This window comes from Homarus americanus, unplaced genomic scaffold (assembly GCF_018991925.1).
Source record: "Homarus americanus isolate GMGI-L3 unplaced genomic scaffold, GMGI_Hamer_2.0 scaffold21314, whole genome shotgun sequence".
NCBI lineage: Eukaryota > Metazoa > Arthropoda > Malacostraca > Decapoda > Nephropidae > Homarus > Homarus americanus.
In genome coordinates this window covers 306,037-331,989 of record NW_024720811.1, presented here as the reverse complement: position 1 = coordinate 331,989, position 25,953 = coordinate 306,037, and the positions used below count along the sequence as shown (strand labels likewise).

At 38.4% G+C, this 25,953-nt stretch overlaps 2 protein-coding genes across 8 annotated transcripts in view; both read left to right on the top strand.

Annotated features, from left to right (window-relative positions):
• LOC121861187 (moesin/ezrin/radixin homolog 1-like) overlaps nucleotides 1–3,012 on the top strand; it is a 110,998-nt gene extending 107,986 nt beyond the window's left edge. For all 7 annotated transcript variants that reach the window (XM_042358759.1, XM_042358761.1, XM_042358763.1 and 4 more), the window contains 2 exons: nucleotides 99–335; nucleotides 721–3,012. In XM_042358759.1, the coding sequence (XP_042214693.1) occupies nucleotides 99–335; nucleotides 721–885 (402 nt within the window). In that variant the 3' untranslated portion in view covers nucleotides 886–3,012. The remainder of the gene's footprint in view (nucleotides 1–98; nucleotides 336–720) is intronic.
• Nucleotides 3,013–10,296: 7,284 nt separating this feature from the next.
• Nucleotides 10,297–25,900, top strand: LOC121861186 (prostamide/prostaglandin F synthase-like). The gene is made up of 5 exons (XM_042358756.1): nucleotides 10,297–10,588; nucleotides 14,344–14,548; nucleotides 16,912–17,027; nucleotides 18,941–19,090; nucleotides 24,601–25,900. The coding sequence occupies exons 2-5, from the start codon at nucleotides 14,413–14,415 to the stop codon at nucleotides 24,712–24,714; spliced, it is 516 nt and encodes a 171-aa protein (XP_042214690.1). The 5' UTR covers nucleotides 10,297–10,588; nucleotides 14,344–14,412; the 3' UTR covers nucleotides 24,715–25,900.
• Nucleotides 25,901–25,953: the final 53 nt, after the last annotated feature.

Here is a 25,953-nt window from a genome sequence, read left to right as displayed (position 1 = left end):
TAAAAGGATTCTTTGGTCATGTGTGTTTTTCATGTAATATATTTTAATTTATAGTAGTATCAAGAAAATATAATGTTTCGTTCAATTTGTCTTTGTAGATGGAAGTTGAGGAAGTACGTCGCAAGCAAGAGGAAGCCAGTGCAGCTTTGATTGCAGCCACTTCAACTCCTCAGCATCACCACGTTGCTGAGCAGGAAGACACCGAGGAAAATGATGATATTCCCAATGGAGACATTTCAAAGGAACTTTATACCAGTGATGAACCTATTGAAGATCCCATTGAAGAGAGGAGGACTCTAGCCGAGCGCAATGAACGGCTACAGAATCAGCTCAAGGTAACTAGGTGTAGAGTTACTTACTGTGCACATACACAGTACACCATCAATATTTGCTGTATCTAGATTCACTGATTTTGCATATTTGCAAGATAGTAAATATATATTAACTACCTATATATGAGTCAATGACCTGTGGAAAGAGAATTTAGCTAAAAGATTAAAAGAAATGAGTATGCTTCTAATATCTTCCCAGGTGGTAGTACCTCTCTGTTTGGTAGCCGCCTAATACCTACTACCTAAAATAAAATGATGGTATCTAAAATTAAAACAGGAATTGTAACACAGGAGAAAGAATAATAATAGTTTAAGTCCAAACAGCTTAAGATGCACTCTTAAAACTTTAAATTTGTGGTTCTAAAAAAACACTTATTCTTGTTCTCAGGCATTGAAGCATGACCTGGAATCCACAAGGGACACTGAAAAGGAGACCACCATGGACAAGATTCACAAGGAAAATGTGCGGCAGGGACGAGACAAGTACAAGACGCTGAGGGAAATTCGTAAGGGGAACACAAAACGACGAGTAGATCAGTTTGAAAATTTGTAAACATGCCATAGGACCAACACACAAACATACACTTATGCTTTTCCAGTAGAGATCATCTCTTAAGTTCTTTGCCTATTTTCACAGGCTTATGTTAAACAATTTTGTGCTTAACAGGAATTACACATTTTAGTCGAGATCTACAAAATGCAACAAACTTTCAGTAGAGAGAACTTGGGAGTTTACTATTTCAGATATTGCTGAGTAAATTAATCTGTTGAGGGAGGTATGTGAAGAGCTAATTATATGGATGAATTGTGTGTTTGTTGCAATATAAAGGATCTCTAATCAATTATCAGTACTTGATGTAACCAGCTCCTGGAGTAACTTTGGAGTACAAGTATAATTATATTTTTTTTTACAAAATTATTTGTAAATGCTGGCTTAGTTCATCTTTGTTTAAATTGTAATATTAGCTATCACATACAGTACTGTTAATGGGTTATAATACTGCGATTATTTAAACTGAAACTAGTAACACATAAAACTACTCTAAATAGTGTGAATAATGTGATATAGACCATTTCAGATGGTGCTGAACCATGCAAATAACATTTTCTTACATTTGGTATCACACCTTCATTCCTGTTTGTTTGTAACTTTTAGTTTGAGTAGCTGCATATTATTGAGATCTTCATTAAAACAGGACAATGAATTCATTGTGCTGATTTGTTTCCCAAAGCCTTACTTCTCTTGCAGTTCATAAAGGAAATGAAACAAACATAGTTAGATTTTTACACACTTATGCTCTGGATTGTAAAGTAAGGCTAAGCATTGTTATGAATGTAAATATATGTTGGTTGATGGGTAGTCTATTTTGAATATTGAAATTTGTATTCGTACCATCTAAGTATAGGGCCCCCCCCCCCCTTTTTTAGTATTGTACAGCTTGATTCCCTGAGAAGATCTGATACAGTGGTTAGATCTGGTCTTTTAATGTTTATATATATATATATGTTTCTTGTTTTGGCAGGGGAAGGGAATATGATGCAAAATATTTATGTTCCTACACAGGTCTTCCTAGTACCTTATTTTCATGTTGTGTTCTTACAGTATTCAGAATAGTAACCCTATAAATTTGGATCTGTGTAAGTGGTAGTACGTTGGATAGTCTTCTGGATTTATGAACACTAAAAATTTGTAAATAAAGCCAGTGATTGCCTTGTGTTTGAAGAAATCAGAGAAGGTGATTTTTCCCCTTCTCATTCTAATCAATAATGTGTGGAGTAAAATTGAGAATACAGTACCAAGATTTAGCCAAAACTACAATGCTTTCTTGCTTTTTCAAGATTGTATTTGCTGCCAGTGCCTATGCAACAGCCTTCCTCTTTTACTGTCCTCCCAGGTCTTCCTGTATATGCTTACTTTTGTCTCAGGAGTGAAACCTTGAGATTTCCTTGCCCATGTAAATATCTTCTTATTAAGGTTCTGAGGTGCTTTCTATTGATTGATAAAAATATATCAAAAAGCTCATTATACCATCCAAAATATTTATCTTGCATTTATAGTTTTTGTTCGTCTGAATTAAGCAAGATGTGTGGAAGATTTATTTATTTTCTATCGGGTGTATTATCATGAAGTCATATCAATGCACAGTTTATTTTGTTGAGTTTATTACAGTATATCTGAACGTTACAGCCAAAATATTTTTAAGCACCTAGGACTGTTAGTCACCCGAATCATTTTTAGTTAAAAAAATTATTAATGATGATGATGTTAATATCAGTGCATTATTTTGTAATTGTATCAAACAAAGTATTTATGAACACTTATAATAAATCAAAATGCTTAAATTATTTTTTTAAATATTTACCTGAAAGTTAGCAGAAGCTTGCATAAAATAGATATAGGCCTTTATTAAATATTCTAATTTAAAACTTTACTCAGTAGGAAAATTTGATGAATATACAAAACATTTCAATATCAATCCATTTTAGGCAATGTAAGCATTGCAGGGGGACACCATAGATATAGCTCACCTCATTGGCACCGAGGTTGTATGGACAAGTCCTGCAGTGGCAAGCCTCGGTGGTTGTATCTATTAACCTAGCCTTTGATATGGATTTCCAATATCATACACTGATGAGGTAAAAAAAGTCATTTTTGAATAAAGTTTAAAGATTATATTTACTATGTGTTTTACTGTGTTCCTACTGAAGACCAAGATCTAAATTAGTAAGTCCCAACATGACAATTTAATGGGTATATGTGTGTGCCAGAATAATAAAAATATATACCATAGATTACAAACTATTGGGATTCTATTTAGAATAGTAGTTAAGTGGCCATTTAGATGACATAATCTGAAACGTCCCTATGACATACAAGTTGACCCAACACATTTTAGGATCTATCATTTGCTCTGATATAATAAGACAACTGTTTAAACATGATATATTTATGAGGGTTGGACAACTGTACAGAGGAACAGTAGAATTGAGAGGAAAAGGGGTGCCATATAATACTTTCAATCTGTTTATGAAATTAGTTTATCAATGGATGAGTTGACGGTTCTGGGCAAGCACAAGAGATACACTGCCATGTTCGTAGAGTGATACGGTATATATAATTTGTAATAAAAGTTTAAAGTCCTGCTATAATAGCCGAGATAAGTTTATTTCTCTAGAAACGGCCGCCATTTTCAATTATGTCACTAGTTTCAAACTCTTCACTGCAGTCTGAGGTCATAGAAAGTATGGCCTCCAGACCCTAAATGCCATGTCCAGGTAAGTTTTAAGGGTATTTTTTATTGGTAAGTCATGGACATTTTGTAAGTGAAGAAATGATCCATGAAGAGCGGCTTCAAACATAGGGTGGATGGATATATGAGCATAGGGGTTGGGTGTAAATGCGACTGCCCAGTATGGGCAAATAGGCCCGCTGCAGTTTCCTCCATTCTTATGTTCTTTTAGACATAAAAAAAACTCCCATGTTCACATCAGCTCAGCTGTCATGTACTCTTACCTGCTAGACTTACTCTTTTTTCAGCGCATTTACAGAGTATATCCGTACTAGATGGAGATAATAGTGAATTTAGAAGTAATGATATTGACTGGACTTTGTTTTAATAATGCCTGGTGCTAGTTAACATAAAATAGTGCTGTTATTTTGATGATTCACTTATGAACCACTTGGATATATCATCATGTATATTAATTAATGGGTAAAATTTTACTTGAACTACCGTAAGTATTTTGATGTTTAGATTCAAGGTAGGCTATACAGTTGTACCCCACTTAACGCGGTCAATTGAACCCAGAGGGTCCCGCGTTAAGTGAATAACAGAACATATGGGATTAATTCCAATAGAACCCAGCCCGACCCCCAAACTCCACTTTTTGACGACAAATAACTATGTTGTAGTAAAAATTCTATCTTAACTTTATGGTGGCATGAAAAACAAGTAATATAGAAGAGGTTAGGTTAGGAAAGATAAAGGTTAACATAGGAAAAATAAAGAATAGGTTAAAAAACGAAAAATTTTGAGGAACACTCACGGTAGTAGAAGAGATGGGTCGGCATACGGGGATGGAGGCTGGTTCCGAGGCAGAGGGCAGATTACTGCCCCTCAGGTGAATCACCATTACTAGGTGAATCACCATTACTAGGTGAATCAATATCACTGTCACTTACAGTTGTTATGGCTTCCCTGACAAATCCCTCAAAATCAACTTCACTATCACTATCACTGGCTTGGGCTGGCTGTGGTGGGTTGCGGGCGAAGAACTCGGTTATGCTTTGCTGACGGCTGGCTTTGATGTTGTCATGATACACCGTGATGTACGGCTCCATAGCCTGCACCAGTCGGGTATGGAAGACGTCATGGCGTTCATCGTCAGTGTCGCGGGAAACGATGGACTTAATTTTTTCTGTTAACTCTATGAGACACTTAATATCACTATGACATAAACTAGGTTCTTCGGAGAATGACGCACCTTCTTCCTCCTCTTCACTGGTGGGTTCTTCTTCCAACATCTCGTCGGCAGTCACTTCAGGATCTCTGATCACCTCCATGATGTCTTCGTTGGTGGTCTCGGAGAAGCCTTCAGCTGTAATACTGAGCGCAGCTTCTCTGGCAAGGTCCACTGCTACTGCAACAGTCTGAACCTGACCAGTCACAGGTTCACTCCTCTCACCTGGTATGCCATGCAACACATGTCTCCATGCGTGACGAATCGTAGCAATAGTCAGCAGATCCCATGCCTCCACCAAGAAGTCTACAGCTTGTTTGACGTTAAACTTCTTCCAAAATTGTTTGACGAGAAGTTCTTGAGTCGCCGCCTCTTGTTCCTTGTCCTCGTCGCTTTTACTCTCGCTGTCGGTGTCACCCAGCTTACGCAACTCATCCTTGGTGTTGGTAGAGTCGTTCAGGAGCTTGAATTTCTTTGCCGAGTATGCAGCTTTAACATTGCAGATTAACTCCTGGTTCATGGGCTGGATTAATGACGTAGTGTTGGGAGGAAGGAAGACCACTTTTACGTTGGGGTGACGATCCATAAGTAGGGGCGAGTGTCCAGGTGCGTTGTCAAGGAGCAACAAAATATTGAAAGGAACATTCTGTTGCTCGCAGAATTTCTGCACGTCAGGAACAAAACAGTTGTCAAACCAGAAGAGGGACAGAGAAGAGGACATCCACGCCTTACGTGCGGTTAGCCAGTGGACATTAAGCTTGTTAATGTCCATATTCTTGTAGGCGTGCGGCTTGCGGGCTTTGTGAATCACCGATAACTTTGGTTTACAGGTACCGGAGGCATTGGTGGTAAACAGGACGGTGATGCGTTCCTTCTGCATCTTCCGGCCCCTTACCTTGCTCGCAGACTGGACAACGAAGGTCTTGGAAGGTAACTTTTTCCAGAAAAGACCAGATTCGTCCATGTTAAACACCTGGTCGTCAGTGTACTGTCCTTCCTCCATAATCTCACGTAAAAACGGAGGAAAATCTCTAGCCGCCGCACGGTCAGCACTCGCTTCCTCACCAACAATGCTGACGTTGGTGACCTTGTTCCTCCTCTTAAACCTATGCAGCCAACCATGGGAAGCATTGAAGCGTTTGGGCTCTGCAATTCCCAGTTTACGTGTCACTGCTGCGTATAGCTCACGTGCGTACTCCTGCACTGAGCGCGTGTCCACCGCCATGTTGCGTCGCGCCTGACGCACCAAATAACTCACCAGCAAAGTTTCCACTTTTGCCAGCACCCTGTTCTGGCAATACCTGATAGATGAAGCACCTGCAGACTTTGTGATCTTCATGTGCTCCTTTATCTTGGCTGCATCCTTCTTTATTGTACGAATCGTAGATTCGTTGACGCCATGCTGGCGCGCGAGATCAACTTGGCGTCTTCCTTTCTCCAAATCTTGAACAATTTGGTACTTCAGCTCGTAGCTTAATGAACGTCGTGTCTTCTTTGGTTTAGTGCCGCTGGGTCCAGGTAAGGAAAGGTTTCTCTCTGGGGGTGGTGGTCCGGCGGAAGCCATTTTACGGAACAATGGATGCGCGTTAACCCGGCGTGGCCTTGAGGGATGAAACTGCCGCGGCTAGGTCAAGCGTCGTCTCTCCTCCCTCCCTCCCTCCCCGGGGTAGTCACGTCATAATACTTTAAGCCAATTACAGCTAGCAGCAGAGGGGGGTAGGGCTGCATGGCCAATCACAGTCCGAGACGTCATATGACGTCAGTGATAACGCAACAAAGACACACACTGCGCAACCTTACCGCGCCGCTTACCCAAGCGGAGGGAGGAGGAGGGAGAGGCAGGCAGGCAGGCGGGCGGGTGGGTGGGTGGCGCGTGGTCAAAATCTAAAAATAGCATCCGAGCCGGACACTCACCGTGTATATGTGGAAAAAACCCGCGTTAAGTGAAAGTTCAGCTTTGGCAAGGCACCGCGTATATGCGAAAACGCGTTAAGTGAAAGCGCGTTAAGCGGGGTAAAACTGTACAGTATTGGGTAAATTTTAAGTTTTTGTCATTCCTGTACTTACACATGCAGACTTATGTTTCTTTTCTGATGATTTGCGATGTATTATGAATGATTTAAACCTTCATTTCTGTTGGAAATCACTAGTTTTGACTAACTACCCCCCCCCCCATAGAGATAATGTGTCTTATTGTTTAAAATACTTAATTCCATAGTTAGAATCTTAAGGTTCCCAGATGACCTAAACCAAAATAATGCCATAATTTTTGGAATGTTTATACTATGAAATTTGTTGTATGGGCAGCTAATATCATCCACTGAATTAGTTTATGTGCCTAGTAATATTTATATACTGTATTCAAAATCTGTTACTGTGTTGCACAGTAAAGCACAATTAATTATCTAATAATATTTATTTACAGAGCCGAGAAGGTTGGACAACTATAGCTGGCTGCCTCCCACTGGGAAGCTTGCCCCAACCAGTGATGTCAACCAATCACAGAGCTTTTTAGCAACTTTAACCTTTATTTTTGACACTTTTTAGCCCAATTTATTTGTAAAAATTACCATAGTGAATTTCAGCATTTTCTTTACCCTTTGACCTGCCGTCTTTCGAAAAAATTCTGACCGTCAACTCGTCTATTATCCAAATTTTGAACACTTCTAACAGTTTGAAATTTTAAGCAACCTCCTGACTTGTTAAAGTAACAGTCTGATCATTAGTATTCTGACTTAATTGCTGCTTGCACCCTTGCCTAAAGAGTGTGAGTGCTGTTTCAATTTAGTTGTCATGGTTAAGGGGTAATTTACATGTAGATGATTTATTTAACACGATAATAGTGTAGTCACTAATTTTCTTCAATTGCATCCAGGGCTTGATCCTTGCTGTGCAATGAACAAATAATTTTTTCTGACCTTGATGGGTTGGGTTATAATGAGTGTAAACTTGCATAGAAGAGATAGGAAGAATATTTAGTTGTAGGATTGTAAAGTGAGGAAGTTTGGTAGTGTGGCTGATTAGTTATTTAAACTTAGTATAATATTCTTAGGGGAATACCTTCTAAAACACCAATTCTAAGTACAGCTATTTATTATTCAACTCAATGGCATGGACACATTAATAGATCATTATACAGTATACGTTACTATACAATGACTCGGACAACAAACATGAAATGGACACACTTTTCACCGTAAGTAACTCTCCCTAATGAATGACTCACGTGTGACCTGAGGGAGGCCCAGCGGCTGGGGAAGCTGTAGGTGCTGCTGAACTATGTTTCCTGTGGGAGACTCGGTGCTGGGGAAGGAAGTCTCCCTCTGGGAAGGAGCTGTTGGCTCCTTCCCTGTTATAATAGTAATCCAAATGCCTCATGGAAGGAGCTGCAGGGCCCTTATATTGGAGATTTCCTGCCGGAAGATGTCGCTAATCTAGGTGTGTCTGGCCAGGTGACAGGTGTACTGGCAGGAGGGTAGCTCGAGTAACACGCTCATGTCGCCGGGTTAGCTAATGATGCGGCGGTGAAAACTCTGGGTCAATGTGACCGTGACCTCTCTTGGGTCAGGTCTAGACAGCTGTGTTTGCCCAGGTGTGTTTCTTGCAGGTGTAGTTTCTTTAACTCAGGTACCTTGTCCATGACCTCCTGGGTCAGGTCTTACTGTCACTATAGAGTGTGTCAATCTATGTGGGTGACCATGTGGGCATCTACTTCTTATTATATGTGTTGTACTTCTCTGGGCTGAAAGCTGTGGTCTGATAAACAGTCATGCCAGAATTATTACAGTAATCAAGGTACTGTACAATAGAAAAAAATACACGGGTTAAAAATTCACAAACAGAGATACCCTGTAATTTATTTCCTCAACATTACACATGTTGGTAATAATTCAATTGCATACTAAGTACAACAATAAGAATAATGTACTTACTGGGGATCTTACCTCATAATGGACGAGTTGATGGTCCGAATTTTTTCGTAAAATGGCAGGTCAATGGGGAAAGAAAACACTTAAATTCACTATGGTAATGATACTTTTAAAATAAATTGGGCCCAAAAGTGTCAAAAATAAGGGTTAAAGTCGCTAAAAACTCACGTGGGAGGCAGCTGTAGTTGTCCAACCTTCTCGGCTGATTTGTTCTTGTAAATAAATATTAGATAATTAATTGTACTTTATTATGCAACACAGTAATACTATTTTGAATATATAAATATTACTAGGCACATACCGGTAAACTAATTCAATGGATGATATTAGCTGCCCATACAACAAATTTCATAGTATAAACATTCCAAACATTATTGGTATTATTTTGGTTTAGGTCATCTGGGAACCTTAAGATTCTAACTATCAGCGGCGGCTCGTGAAAAATATACTGGAGGGACTGCAAGCCTCACACAACAGTAGGTGACCTACCTCAGGTATGAGTTGTAGTTGATGTCCACTAATTCCCAGGGCATGGTAGTAGTGTAGGTCTTCCTCTTGCTTTGATTTCAGTCTTTTCATTTAATGTCAGCTGGGAAAAGTTGATGTTTTGCAAATACTTCACTCGATTTTCCATGGTCAAAGGGTAATTAAAGAAAGCACGAGTTAACCACACCGTCCACACTCAATGTAAACACCAGACTGAGCTGCTTCAAGTGCGGCGCCAATTAATAACAGACATGAATCGTACAGCATTGACAGCAACTATGAAAGTAACTTAAATTTTGGTCTGATTTTAATGAAAATTCACTTAGCAACGTATTGAAAATAATTAAATAACATATAAAATGATATATTTGTTGGTAGTGTATTATTGAGCTGTCTCTCTAAAGGAATCATACGCCTGGCAGTGAGTGTGTGGGGGGGACTGCAGCCCTACACCACACTGCTCCTTCCCAGCACCAAGCTGCACTGTACTGTACACCCAGTACAACATGTATACAGCACCAAGCTGCACTGTACTGTACACCCAGTACAACATGTATACAGCACCAAGCTGCACTGTACTGTACACCCAGTACAACATGTATACAGCACCAAGCTGCACTGTACTGTACACCCAGTACAACATGTATACAGCACCAAGCTGCACTGTACTGTACACCCAGTACAACATGTATACAGCAGAGCACATGTATACAGTGTGAGTTTCCTTTCTCCATCCCATCCCGAGTGAACCAACAACTCGCACCCCACAAGCTCTTTCAAGACCAGACTTGACCAACACTGGAGCAGGTTCAGGTACACTCAGGAGCCGGGTCATGTCCAGTACTGCCAACAGTGTGTGACAGAGACGTGACCGATCACCCAAGCGGCTAACGAGCCGATCAGTGGTGAAGAGGATAAAAGTAAAAGATATAATTGTAGATTATGCAGGTGTACTGATCAAAAGATCATATAAATTTTTCTTACGTTTTCTATGAAAGTAAAGCGGAGACTGACTCACAGAGGGCAGGCTGAGGGTCACTATAAGGTAAATAACCAATGTTAAAAGGATATGTCTGGAATAGAATCACTAAGAAACTTATTTTATAGTAGAAACGAATCAACCATAACTATTAAATTGCCCTTCCCCCCAAAGTATCATTTTACTACTAGTTTGGGCTAGTTCATGTTTAGATTTTGTCTTAAGTATAAGATAATGACTGATGGGGTGATGTACGGGGCGCCATAGTAACACTGCTCCAGGTACCGTGGGAGGTGCTGACCCTAGTGAGTGGTGACTGATCAAGTAGACAAAACTTACCAGAGATGACTGCACTTGAGAAAATAGCAGACAATATAGTCAAAAAGGCCGACACAAAAGAGGTAAGTGTTCTCAGTGTTAGTACTGTATGGGTAATGTTTGTTAATGAGACAACAAATTAGGGCAGGTCTGATAAAATATTCTCTGATAATCTGAGGTTTATACTGTGCCGGGTACTGTATAGGCTTGCAGCTTCATTGTGATAGGTTTCCTACAATTGTTTATTACTTTTTTCTTATTGGAGAAGTAGCTATAATTTGATAAAACTTTGAGGAAATTTTGGTGTAATTTATGAGCAAACTGGGACCACTAGAAGGAGTTGTGGCTAAACTTTGGGACTTCATAACTGACACGTTACTTGTTTTGATCTTTATATTCTTACTATTTTTATCCTGTGAGTTCTGATATAGTCTGGTGGTAGCCGTTATCTACACCTTTACCATAATTTTTTTTTATGGAAATTGCTTCATTTGGTTGATAATTAGGTAACTAGCAGCCTCTCCAATTCCGACCAATGCCAGTCACCAGCCAGTGTATGTTTATGAGCCATAGCCCCATGGATTGGGTGGCCGCTCTCATGTCCACGAGACGTAAGGTAGTATTGCTTGGGTCAGCTAGTTATTGGTATTATTGCAGTAGGTTTCTTTGGTTAGGTTGGTGAGGTCTTCTAACAATGCTTTTGCCATTTGTTTTTCTTATTAACTTTGGTTAGGTTAGCTTTAATTTAGAATTAACCACTTTTTAACATATATTCCGTAACTATGAGTGTCCACGACAAACAGTGAAATTGCGGTGTTTTCAAATTCATTTTCTAGGAAAAATCAGCAGCTGTGAAGTCTTAAATAATAAATGGATTTGTTTGATTCAATTATTGTTAACTCAGATGTTCTTATTGTTATAGTTGATATTTTAAGAGGCAACTTTTTTTTAATTATAATTTTAAATTTTTTATTTTTTGGTAATTTGGTTAATACTGAGGGAATACCCATTACAACCTAATTTGGGTAAATTTGCATACGCACACCCAACTCTGTTAGAAAGTAAAAAAATGAATTTTTCTTGTGTATTTATGTGTGTATAGACCGATTATGACCTTCATTTTCGTCGGAAATTGGCCGCTTTTTTTTCTCGTTATTTTTCGTGGGGCGTTTTCCGAGAAAAAATAATGGCTAAGTGAATACAAAATACACAAAAAAACACTAGAAAAACATAAACCTAACCTAACCGACTCGCCATATGATGGAATCACTTTCTTGGGCAAATGCTTCATTTCGTACATAATTAGGCCCTAGGCTCGCACTAGTGGCACCACTTCTTGCGCGGCGATAAATCAGTAATGTGGCCCAATTGACACTCGATTTTGAGTAAAATTTAGTTTGTCATTCTTGTACGGTATTTAAATATCCTAACCTAACTTAACCTAACCTAACCTAGCCACAGAACCCAGGAACTATATCTAACCCTAAGAAGATTCCCCGGATGATTGATAGTCTGAAACTGAAATAATACCCGATTTTGTCCTCCACCTAATGTATGTTTGCTAATAGCTCGGTCAGAGTGGCCTCTCTCACGTCTACAAGAAAACGTAAAATTACAGGATACCACAATAATTTTTCTGTTTAATATGCCGGTTAAGTAGGTTTCTTTGGTTAAGTTGGTGAGGTTTCTACCGCTTGATTTTCTTATCAACTAAGGTTAGGTTAGGTTTAATTTAGAAGTAACCACTTTTTAACACATTCGTCTAAACAACAAGTGTCCACTGCAAAACACGGTGAAATTGCGGCATTTCTAAATTAATTTTCTATGAATAATCTGTGATGGGAAATTGCAGGGTAAAACATAGTGAAAAAGTGATCATATGACACTAAAATGATGTTTCTACATGCTTTGTATGATGAAGAAATTAATTATTTACCATAAATACTCCTCCTCAAAAATCTGCTGAATCACCATGTGTCATCTGTTTACAACCGACCCTCTTGGTCCGAGCATACTCTTACATCCACAAAAAATTAAAATTTTGGAATTATTTTAGTTTTGGTCACGCCGGGGAAATCTTGGGAATTTAATTATTGGAATCATTAGTTTAGACAATTCTAAGATACTCTACTTTTATGACATTTCCCTCACTTATATGTGCCAAGGGGTGGTGGGGAGAGCCCTCCAGTTAGGAGGGAAATGTCATTCTAATGGGAATTAGAAACGAAAATATTGTCAGTACAGTACACAGCGCGATCACTACCGACAACAACGTCAGCCAAGCACCAACTGAGAGCGTTACGGCATGGACGCTGTACACCACAAGGCGACCCAGCCCACGCGACGCTCTCATACGGGACCGAAACGTTTCGCTCCTAGAAAATACGTACAAAGTTTGAAAAATTTTTGGTACGACTGAGGCGGTCGTATGTCAAGATGGTCGTAAGTCGAGGACTACCTGTACTGTATTTAGTTTATATACAATGTTTTGTTAATTCTATTACCGGTATACAGTACTTTGTATGTATACTTTTTCTGCGAGTTGGAACTAATTACTGTACCCAATATCCCATTGAAATAATAGATTCAGTTAACGATATTTTCAGTTAACAACTGACTCTGTGGAACAAATTGTGCTTGCTAATCGAGGGACCACTGTAATAATAAAGATTTTGCTCAGCGTTATTTTTTCGGACCCTAAAACCTTTTCATCAACAAGTCACGGGAGCCCTTCACTGCTGGCGCACCAATAACTGTCGCTACGAGCGTCAGAATATTTTCATAGAGGTGGGGAGTTGAAGAAAAACAGTAAATGTGTGGGGTTGGGTGAACTTCAACACCTGTGCTGGTAAATATTAAAAATAAATGTGGTTTACACCCTCATATTCAATATTTCTCCTCATATCAACGTTATTGTAAATATCTAATTACCATTGTTAAACATGAACCACAACTTGAAATAATTATAAATAAGGAAATGGATGTCACATTATAATAATCATAAAATAAGGGTCCTCAATTACTATTATTCTTAATATAGTGAAGAAAAAACTACATCCATTCTTCCCTTCCTTCATTCATGAATTTCCCTGCTTTCTTAAATCCCCTTCCTCTCTGATGAGCAATTTGCATCACATACCACCCTCCCACACCCCTCCTCCCTCCCCTCCAGCAATTGGTCCTCCTCCAAGTTGACTATTTCCTCTCTCCACCCCACGTTACTTATCACGTAGAAAGGATTCATCTAGGCGCAGGGGTTGGTGGTGGAGTGGATGATTACTTTTGACTGTGACTGTATGTGCCTTTGGCAAGTGACTGCTAAAAAATAAAAAAAAACATTTTAGCATTGGTGTTGGGGCAAAAAATAATATTTTCCAAAATATAATTACGTATTGTAGATACTGCATACTTAAACGCTTCTCTTTCATAGTATTGTATGTAAACAGAATTGGTTGAAGGTGTATTCTTGGGTTGTTGCCTTAATTACATGATGATGACGTGAAATTAGTAGATGGTAAAGAAAGAAGTGTTACAGTGAGTAAGGAGAAATATATTGGGGGGGTTTGGACCTGTAAAGAGGTTGATAGATGTTAGAATAGTAGTGTGTTGAGTAATAAGGTAAAAATGGCCCAAATGGAAAAGCATATGTGAAGGAACTGAGATTGGATCAGACTAAGAAAGCATACTATGTACTGTAGATAGGACAAACTTGGAGGTTCCTCATTATCACTTAAAAAAGTTTGTACAGTACAGTGTCAGTGAAATAATTACAGTAGTTACAGTAATGTATTTTTTTTTTTTTTTTAGCATTCATGTTTATTTTCCTCAATGTTTTCAGGAAGTGCAGATAAGCAATTTCTGGTCAGAAGGAGGATGTGTTCTCTTCTTCATGCGACGGTTTGGATGAATGTTCTGCAGGGTGGCGGCTAAAGAGTTAAGTCTCTTAACGCCACAGCTGGCCCAGGCTGGTGTCCGACTTATAGGCATTGGCTTGGAGGAAATTGGTGTAGAAGAATTTATAGCTGGTAAATTCTTTGATGGGGGTGAGTAATGATGTTTTTGTTCATGTACAGGTAGTTCTGCTATAACGCGATAATTGTGTTCTTGTAAAATATCGTGTTATAGAAAATCGCGTAATAGAAATAACAGGGCTAATGGAGAAAATAGGGTTAGGTGCAGATTACTCGAAATCGACAAAATTTAGTAGTTAGCCTAACACAAAGGATACCACAGTCTAAATAAATGTTACATTCATATCTAATAATGAAATCATACAGTAAATGTAACACTACCTTGAAAAAATATGAATGTAACTTGATGGGGGAGAAGGGTGATTTTGAGGTTGATAACATCGAGCTTCTCTTCAAGTGTTATATCCTTTCTTTTACGATCATCACCGGGAATTCTATCACCAGAACGCTTCTTGGAGATATTCTTCTTTACCATATTCACAATTAATACCACAAAATTGGAGAAATAGTAAGCAAAAATCGCGTTATAGCAAACAAGCGTTCGCGTTATACAAATATCGTTCCTAATTCATAAATCGCGTTAGAGCAAATTCGCGTTATCAAAACACGCGTTATAGCAGAACTCACTGTATGTACAGCATTCCCCTCAAATTGAACCATAAAATTAATATAACTTGCTTCAATCATCAGTCTAAATCAGAGGAACTTGTGACTGAATAGCCTAAGTTGTGTTATGTGGTAACTGTGATAGTTGAAATAAAACTTGCATGTTACAAGACAAACACACCATGGTCCATTGTTTATGATAGCCCAACCTTGTTGGCAGAGAATCACGTGTACTGTACTTCATTCAAAACTACTTCTTGTTAGTATGTTTGGTATAGGCAGCATTTTACTCTCAACTTTCTATGGACTCTCATGTATGTTTTGAATTAGCTGGCAGTCAAGGTGGCCCCTAAACAAAGTGACCCCAAGACATTAAAGGGTCCCAAGGAACACAGGGAGTCTTTAAGCAATGTGAGTCATCTGGAATGTCAAAATGGCCCTACATTTTGCTCAAGCCCCCAAATTATACTACAGTTGAACATATACCTGGATCACGCGCAACTACAGTGATTTACTTGCATATATATATATGTATGTATATATATATATATATATATATATATATATATATATATATATATATATATATATATATATATATATATATATATATATATATATATATATATATATATATATATATATATATATATATATACACACACAAGTATAGTCGATTTGGTTTGGCGTTTGGTCATTTACGCAGCACCTTGCCAGACGACAATTTTTATTTACGCGGGAAGCAGTGCGTGCAGGGTGCTCACCAGGTCGCCCGGTCAACAAAACATTACCGAGTTCTTCACCCACCACAGCCAGCCCAAGTCAGTGATAGTGAGGATATGGACTTGGGGTTTGACAAAGAGGCCCTGCAAGCCTCTGTGGTGGATAGTAATACAAGTGACACAGGTGAGGGCCAATAATCTGCCCTCTGCCTCAGAACCAACTCCAATCCCCGTGTACCCAGCCATCTCTTCTACTAACGTAAGTGTTGAAAAACCTAATATTATTGATATTTCTCTTAAATATTAATTGTGTGTGCATACCATCATAAAATTAAGATGTTATTTTTACTACAACGTACGTAACGTATTGTGTCTGGTGAAGTATAATTTGTTTATTTACTGAAGATATTTGTTTTTAGCTCATAAAATTCATAGAAATTACCCGGCCTGAATATAATTTACATAGCTGGAATTCTTATAAGTTAGTGATTAATTTGAATATAAACAAGCTAAAATTTGCATTAGACATACAAATTTTAGATCTAATTTAAGAATTTTATTAGAGAGAGCAAAAATTGTATGTTTTGTGCAAAATATACGACGTTTATATTAAAATTATTCGTTGTCTTGCAAGGAATCCAGCAATGTAAATTATATTATCCTAACTATAGTTTGAGATATTATTTCTTACTAAACCTAAATAACCTAGTCTTTTCCCCCAACCATTTCTCAGAGAGGGAGGGAGCCAGCGAGCGTGGGAAGAGGGGGGGGAGTTGAGTCCATTATTTGAATGGTCATTAACCGGCGACTGTATTTCTCTTAAATATTAATTGTGTGTGCATACCATCATAAAATTAAGATGTTATTTTTACTACAACGTACGTATTGTGTCGGAAAAAGTGTAGTTTGGGGGTCGGCTCAGTCTCTATTTCAATTAATCCCATATGTTCTGTTATTTCGTTTTCGCGTTTCTCGGCTTATGCGGACCTCCTCGGGTTCAATTGACCGCGTAAATCAAGACTATGTTCTGTATATATAAAATACAGTATAATTATTATTATTCTTATTATTATTATTATTATTTTTTTTTTTATTAATTTTTTTCAGAATTATACATTGATTCAGACAAGAAGAGTTTTAAAGCTCTCAACTATAAGAAGCTTGGGTTTCTTAACATGGTCCCGGCCCTGCTCTCCAGGGTGGCACGTGAAGCAGTACGAAAGGTAATGTACTGTACTAGGAAATTTCATCTTATTTTTACCATTTGTTCCTTTTATTTTGTAAGAGTTTATATTAGATGGGTTGGTTATTGGCTTCCCTCATACACCATGTTGATACTTCTGCATGTTCACCCACTAAAATCACACTAATTTGAATACAGTAAATGTAAATCTTACATCTGTGTTATCCATTATTTATTCTTTTATACAGTATTGTCTAATCCTTTTTGTGCATCATCAGTGTAGAAAAGACGAGGGAAAAGGAAACAGAACTAATTCTTATGAATGAGAGCATATACAGTTGTGCTCAGAAGTAATCATTCACCCCTCCTACTGCCATACCTGCAAGTTCAAGGCCTTTTTACATGACAGAACACAAGAGGGTGGGGGAGAGCTAGGGGTGATAGACCCAGGTAAGGTAGGAGGGCACAAGTCAAGGGCCACATATGAAGTGAGAGTGTATGTGGTCTTAGAATTATTCTTAACAGCTGAAGAAGCCTTACAGAACCTAGAGCTGTATAGGAATGTTCTTTTGTTGCCCAATCCTTTTCCTGTACAGCACCCAGATTGTACAAGTGGTTGCCTGCATCCAAGAAGCAGCTGACTTCTGTGGAGGCCTTTAAGAAACAACTTAAGACCTTTCATTTTTTGAAAGCTCATCATCCTAAAGAGGGTACAATGATGGAGTTACAGGGTTGAAGAAGTGTTGCAACTTAAGGTTATATGAACTGTCACTTTCTGTGATCTTTTTTTAAGTATTTTTTATTTTTTATTTTCAGGTCCTTGACTTTGTAGCGTTTTGAACGCTAGTGAATTCTTTAGAAGAACTGGCACTTTTGATAAAAAAAAAGAAGCTATTATTATTATAATACTGTACAGTTAACTTCAAGAGGTAACAAAATACAATGTAACCGTAATCTTTGTCAAAGAAATTTATCAGATTAGACAACCTTTCATCCCATTGGCCTCACCTGACATATCTCAGTCCATTAAGCTTGTTTGTTTTAAAGATATGGTTTTTAAATACTGTGCATTCTTTCACTAAGATTGATTTAAATATTAACTAGAAAAGAGGGTTTAACCTTTTACCTTCCTGTGAAAGGAAGACTATCTTGATTTCGAAGAAGAAAGCAGATGGGTCAGATAAATAGGCAAAATATAATTCTTGCACAATAGCTCTTAAATAAATGAGTTTTTATATATATCAGCATCCATCTGGGTTACTTGATGGCAAACTTGTCCATGATTTTGTTGATGGCTTATTCCTTTGTGAGGTGAATCTGCATCAGAGCCAGCCCCTGTGATCACCTACCCTTACTTCCACCCCCACCCCCCCCTCCATAATCTGGCTGTCAGTTTAGTGGTTCCTTAGAAATTTTGAGAATCTGGCATAGGTCACTAATCCTGTTATACTGATGAAAAATGGCCCATTTGTGTTATACCACTAGCAAGGAATGTGTATTATTAGGTAGGGGGCAAATTCTTCTTGGTAGGAGTTGACACTTAACCTGATGTGATTTAATCTAACGTGGCTCCACGACAGGTGAGTCTTGGGAGAAAAGGGGGTTTCCACCGAACCACCCAAGCCCCCGTGGATCTGCCACTGATGAATTCTGTGGTATTACATAATTTCTTCAGTTGTTGTCAAATCTCTACTGGATTTGAACTGAAAAACCAGAATATACTGCAAAGCAATATGTAACCAAATCTTGTAACTTTGAATGCAAACTTGGCTGCAACATGATTATTATATGATAAACAACAATGATGTAATGTACCCTGTTATCAATCTGTCCAACTAAGTCTGTTTTCTGTAGTTTAACGCATGTATAAATTATCCAAGATTTATTAAAATGATGTGTTTGTTAGGTAGGCTTGCCTCTGAATACCACAACTTCAAATACTTTCACTTACAGGGTAAAGAATGGGCAGTAGGAGGAGACATGAAAGGAGATGGATTCCAGAATGGGGGCCTGCTTGTTGTTGCTCTTAAAGGAGAAAAAGTCCTCTATGAATTTAAGCAGGAAAACCCTGCTGATCATGCTGAAAATTCTGCTATTGTGAAGGTAAGGAGGTTACTATTTGCATTAAGGTGCACTACTTCCCAAAATATTTGCAGGGATATGTTCTAGAAATGGCTTTGAATCCTTGAATACCTGTATAGTACAGTAATTAATCTCTGTTTATGCAATACACCTCAGTACATGTAGCCTTCGTTTAACAGTTGGGATGCATTACTTTAGGTCTTGAGCTTATGATAATTTTTATCTTTTTTTTTTCCGTTTTGTACAGTATTTTCTCGATATAACGGATTCTGATTTAAAGGAATCGTGATTTAAAGGAATTTTTTTTTTCCGTTATTGATCTTCCAATTAAACAATTCTTCGTGGCAGCTGAGGGTTAGCCGGAACAATTGGCGCAAAGCACTTCCGGGGATGAGAGATTTCCGGCTAACCAGATGACTTTCTCAAACCCGGAAAAATTCCATATCCCCGGAATCTTTTCCTGTTTCTGGGAAAAGTTTTTGAGTGTCTAAACTAGACATCTTGCACACACAGACACTAGCCCACTTCCCCAGAATATTTCTGGGTGCTGGGGATGTTTTCCTTGAGTCTAAACTCCCGGAGTCTGTAAATGCATTTTTTTTCCTTTTTTTTATCTTATTCGCCACTTATCAGCTTACTAGCCATTTAATAATAATAATAATAATTAACGGTTTATTGAAATGACCTGGGTGAATATAATTAACATAGCTGGGATTCTTGTAACATACTGATTAATTTGAATATAAAGCCAGTGTCTGACGAAAAATCAAACGAGTGGAAAGTCGTGAGTAGTGGCAGGACCAAGCTGGTGGTAAAGAAGCACTCGAAGGATACGACAACAACGACAACAACAGCTAAGTGTACCAACCCGTTCAGTCCCTTGATAGACGAATTGGACGTTAGTACAGTCAGGGGCAGGGATGACAAGGAAGGTATAAAAACTTTAATTGTTGGTGACTCACAGGTAAGGTACATGGACAGGGCTTTTTGTGGTAAAAACAAAAATAGGATGAGGGTGTGTTTGCCAGGAGCTGGGGTGGGGGATATAGTTGACAGGATGGACAATATCTTGTCTGGCAATGGGAACAAACCCATTATCTGCCTCAGTGCAGGAGGCAATGATATTGGCCGGTGTAGGAGCGAGGAACTTCTTGATAAGTTCAAGGCAGCCATAGATCGTATTAGGACAAAGGGAGGGATCCCTATCATATGCGGTGTCCTGCCTAGAAGGAGAGTTGGCAGTGAATGGTTGTCAAGGGCAGTTGGTGTTAACGACCGTCTTGACAGATATTGCAAGTCAATATCAGTCCCATTCATTGACAACTGGGACAACTTCTATGGCAGAAGGGACCTTTATGCTAGGGATGGGGTGCACCTGTCTAGGGATGGAGTAGCAACCCTGGCTGGGGCTCTAGAGGGGGCAGTTCAAAAGATATCGAAGTCTTTAAACTGCTAAGAGAACATAGGGGCACGGGGGTGGAGGAGACTGCAGTGGGAGCGGGTAAACAAGGCGAAAGATTACAGGGAAATAGTGTTAGGAATGATGACAAAACTAAATTAGACAGGGAGTTTAAAACTAAACGCGGTAAGGGAAGGACTCAGAACACCACTAACTTAAATGTATACTACGCGAACAGTAGAAGTATGAGAAACAAAATGGATGATATTAAGGCCTTGGTATGTACCGAAGAAATCGATATAATTGCATTCACTGAAACATGGATCAACCTAGACACACGTGAATTACCAGTCGAATACCAAATTGCGGGTTACAAACTGTTCCATACCGATAGGCAGACCAGGAAAGGAGGCGGAGTAGCAATCTATGTTAGGGATAATCTGAAGTGTGAAATAAATAAGGAAATAAAAATTGAGAGGAATACAGAAACAATTTGGATAGAATTAAGCGACGGTCGGGAAAAATTAATCACAGGGGTAATATATAGACCCCCCAATCTCGATAGCGTCAATGAGCGACTTATCTGGGATGAAATGCGCAGGGCTTCCATACACAACAAAGTCTGTATAGTAGGCGACTTTAACCTTGGCCAAATAGATTGGACTGTCCTTACGGGTAACTCAGAATCAGAGGATTTTCTCGAGACGATCCAGGACTGTTTCCTAAGTCAACATATAACCGAACCCACACGGGGTAATAATATACTGGATTTAGTTCTGTCGAACAGAGAAAACCTCATTAGCAATGTCGAGGTAGGGAACGAACTTGCAAACAGCGATCACAAAGAAATTCGATTCCAGTTAGATTTTCAGGGCAGACGTAAGGAAAATTCCACTAAAGTACCAGATTTCAGAAGGGCAAACTTTGACAGTTTAAAGAGGCAGCTGAGAGAGGGGGTGTCGCGCTTGGCGTGAACCTGACAGATGACACGGACCTGATAACGAGATCTGAGATTGCCGAGTTCCACGACAATTTAAATAGTGAGTTACTTAATGCACAAAGGCAGAACATACCATACAAAAAATTCAGATCAGACAACAATGACCCTAAATGGATAAATAATTATTTAAAGAACATCATTGGCCAAAAGAAGGCTATAGGTAGAAGGATAAATCGTGGCGAAATTCACCACCGGGACTATTATAGGGTATTGGCGAGTAGGGTTAAAACCGAGATAAGGAAAGCAAAGAGGAATAATGAGGTAAGGGTAGCAAGGGAGGCGAAGACAAACCCCAAAGGATTCTACCAAATGTATCAAACTAAAACACGAGAAAAGATTGGACCAATACGGTCAGACTCCGGCGAGCTCACTGATAACGACGGAGAAATGAGCAATAATTTAAATAAATATTTTTCAACAGTTTTCACCACCGAAAATTTAAACATGATACCCGAGGCACCGACTCTATTCAGAGATAGTGAAGAAAACAAATTAAGTGAGATAGTAGTGACTAGTAACGATGTTAGTAAGCAAATAGACAAACTAAAGCCTAATAAGTCACCTGGTCCCGATGAGATATTTGCCAGAGTATTAAAGGAATGTAAGGAAGAGCTTAGTATGCCCTTAGCAAAGTTGTTTAACATGTCCTTAAAAACAGGTGTAGTACCAGAATCCTGGAGGATAGCGAATGTAATACCGATTTTCAAGAAGGGGGATAGATCACTATCCTCTAACTACCGCCCAATCAGTCTAACATCAATAGTAGGCAAATTACTGGAAGCAATCATTTCAAACTCTATTCGAAATCACCTGGAGAAGCACAGATTGATCAATGATTCCCAGCATGGCTTCACAAGCGGGCGTTCTTGCTAACTAATCTATTAACATTCTTTTCATCAGTTTTCGAATCGGTGGACGAGGGGCACAATTATGATGTGGTATATCTCGATTTTAGCAAAGCCTTCGACAGAGTCCCCCACGAAAGACTAATTAGAAAGGTAGAAACTCATGGCATCAAAGGTGACATCCTTAAATGGATTAGGGCGTGGTTACAGGACAGGAAACAGCAAGTGAGCATTAACGGCACTAAGTCCCATTGGAGCAACGTCACAAGTGGAGTTCCCCAAGGCTCAGTACTTGGACCATTATTGTTTATTATATACATAAACGACATAGATATCGGCATAGACAGCAACATAAGTAAATTTGCTGATGACACTAAAATAGGACGTGTTATCAAATCTGACGAGGACTCGGCAAAACTACAGGAAGATCTAAACAAATTTTTCCAATGGTCTGAAAAATGGCAGATGAAATTCAACGTCGACAAATGTAAAGTACTCAGTATAGGAGATGTAAACAGGGAAACCAGATACCAGATGAACAACGATGCCATAGAGAAATCCGACTGCGAGAGAGATTTAGGAGTAATGATAAGTAGGAACCTTAAGCCAAGTAAACAATGTGTTTTTGCTCGTAACAAGGCTAATAAAGTACTTGGGTTCATACAAAGGAGTGTTAGTTACAAGACTAGCGAGGTCATCCTAAAACTGTATCTTGCTCTTGTGAGACCACACCTGGATTACGCAGTTCAGTTCTGGTCACCGTATTACAGAATGGATATAGAATCATTGGAAAGAATTCAGAGGAGAATGACAAGACTAATCCCGGGCATTAGGAACCTTGAATACAGAGACAGGTTAAAGCATCTTAATTTGCACTCCCTCGAGAGACGTAGAGCGAGGGGCGACCTGATAGAGGTGTATAAGTGGAAGACAGGGCTAAACAAAGGGGACATTACAAAGGTACTCAAATTATCCAACCAGAAGCGAACTCGTAACAATGGTTTTAAATTAGACAAATTTAGATTTAGGCGTGAAATAGGTAAACACTGGTTTGGAAACAGAGTAGTTGATGAATGGAACAAGCTACCAAATATCATCATTAACTCGAATTCGCTGAATTGCTTCAAACATAGGTTGGATGCTCATATGAGCAATAGGGGTTGGGTGTAAACGGAACTGCCCAGTATGGGCCAATAGGCCCGCTGCAGTTTCTCCATTCTTATGTTCTTATGTTCTTGTGTTGTAATTTGCACTAGACATAACAATTTTAGTACCGTAATCAAATTAGTACATGTGCAGTCCAGCTTTGCACTAATTTATTTTACGTTTATTTTAGTATGGTGTGTGAATGTAAATGGGTGAAAATAAATGAAGAAATTTGTGTAAATCTACCCAAAAATACAGCTGAAAAACTTTTTATAAAATGTACTACAGTATTGTACACTAATGTACTACATTTTTTATATCTTGAGCAAAATATATGACGCTTATATTCAAATTAATCTCTATCTTGCAAGGATTTCAGCAATGCAAATTATATTATCGTAACCTTAGTCTGAGATATTATATAAAATAAACAAAGAAATCACCAATCTTTTATCTTGAACACGAGGGTGGTGGGAAGAGGGGGGGAGAGGGGGCGGGTGGTGAGGTGACAGAATGTCTGGCGTTTGTTTGTTTATTTATTTGAGATAAGATTTGACAGTTGGCGCTGAAGGCCTGCCTGCGTGTACTTTTCAGTGAGCTGGAACCTATTACCCAATATCCCATTGAAACAATGGATTCGGTTAACGAAATTTTCGGTTAACGAACGACCTTCTGGAACGAATTGTGTTCGTTAACCGAGGGACCACTGTATTGGATTCCATTAAATCACGAATGTACTGTAATAATGGATGCCCCTCATGTAACGAGGATGGCTGGCCCAAGGGCTACCTAGGCGTGAATTTGTTTAAGGTGGAGAAGCTGTTGCCAACACAACAACCACACCCTGAGAAGACTGGACAACTCGCCAACTGCACTGGCTAACCATTACCCCGGAATGCGATCTGCAAATCGATTAACATCCAGGTTCCCAATTACTGCTGGGTAGACTGAGGCAAACGGCATAAAGAAACTTGCCCATAATTTTGCCTTGCCTGGGGATCGAACCCGGTCCGCTCTCTTGCAAGGCGAGCATGCTGACCATCTGTACTGTACTGAAGATTTTCCTCTTAAGCCACTTTCTTGTTTTCATAGAAAGTACTGGAGTGTACAACCTCTGAAGTTGTCTTTTATTTATTTTCAGGCTCTAGGGCTGGAAGAAGTCAAGCAAACCCAGGAAGTAGACAGGGCACAAGATGGCACAAATGTAACTGATCTAGAATGTGAGGAAGTTTGTGCCATGCCACCTAAAAAATAATCAGTGAAAATTGCTTTTGTATTCCTTTGGCAGCTGTGGTATATTTTATTTGTAAGCACTTGCATGTCATGTGATTCCTGATTTTATATATGTAGCCTAATCATATGTCAGTTTATTTTCAAATAACTTTCACTTTGGAGATGTATACTTTACTCTTTGCCCTTAATGGAATGTGTAAATGTAGTGTTGCAACAGTGATAATGGTATATTATATTATAAATCTATGGTTCAAAGAAAATTGCAGTGTTAATGCAAACCCATCTTAAATGAAGGTATCATTAACTGTCGTGGCAATATTTTGATAACCGTATATAACTGTAGTATAGCATTACCTAAAGTAAGCTCAAATTGATAGTCCAGTAAATGAATGCACTTGCAATATTTTTATAAACACTTAGGTGAATTTTAAAGATCATGTGAATTTTTTAAGAGTAGTTGAAAAAATTTGATAACGTTTTTATAGTGTGTTGATGGGATAAATATCAGGTGTTAGGTTAAAGAAAATGGTAATTGTGCAGATTACAGCAACCAAAGAATTTCGGAAATTCACTTCACTCAATCGATAGAACTATTTTTTCTATTATTAATTTCTTACATACATTTCCTTTGCAAATTTATAAAAATGAAGTCAATGAATTTTAAAAAGAATAAAATCGGAGCACCTGTCCCTGGCTCAGACTCTGACCCTTACTCATTATGCTCAACCTGTCAAACACACCCTAATAAAGTTAAGAATACTTGGTACACACCTGTTGCTGGGGTCCGCTAGCGCGCCTTCATGTAACGTAAACAAAAAGTGGGGTTATTGTTTTTATTTTAAATATATAACATAACATTATCATGCATGAAGGCAAGTGTGATGCACATTTTAACATTTTAGTGCTTAATATTAAAAGATTTAAGATGTATAAAAAACAAGGCATAATTCACAGTTTTCCAAGTGCTTATGATGTCATGATCAGAATTATAAAATTTAACCATGCAAGCATTGAGAAAGAGCATGTATTGTGTTCATGTTCTTCAGTGTTTACAATGATGCTGTTGTGAAGGTAGTCATGCAACTACATGGATAAAAGTATGTACTGTAGTTATTTTAATTTTTATTAACATTTTATTATTTTTATTTTTAATTTTGTATTTTTTATAATAAATTTTATTTACTATGGATTATTATTATTATTACTATTATTATTATTATTATTATTATTATTATTATTATTATTACTATTATTATTATTA

Excerpts from the sequence above, each read along its gene's own strand:
- LOC121861186 (XM_042358756.1), top strand. The coding sequence starts at position 14,413 with ATGTTCTGCAGGGTGGCGGCTAAAGAGTTAAGTCTCTTAACGCCACAG. Across the intron at positions 17,028-18,940 it reads CACGTGAAGCAGTACGAAAG|GGTAAAGAATGGGCAGTAGG; the intron begins GTAATGTACTGT and ends TTTCACTTACAG. Across the intron at positions 19,091-24,600 it reads AAAATTCTGCTATTGTGAAG|GCTCTAGGGCTGGAAGAAGT; the intron begins GTAAGGAGGTTA and ends ATTTATTTTCAG.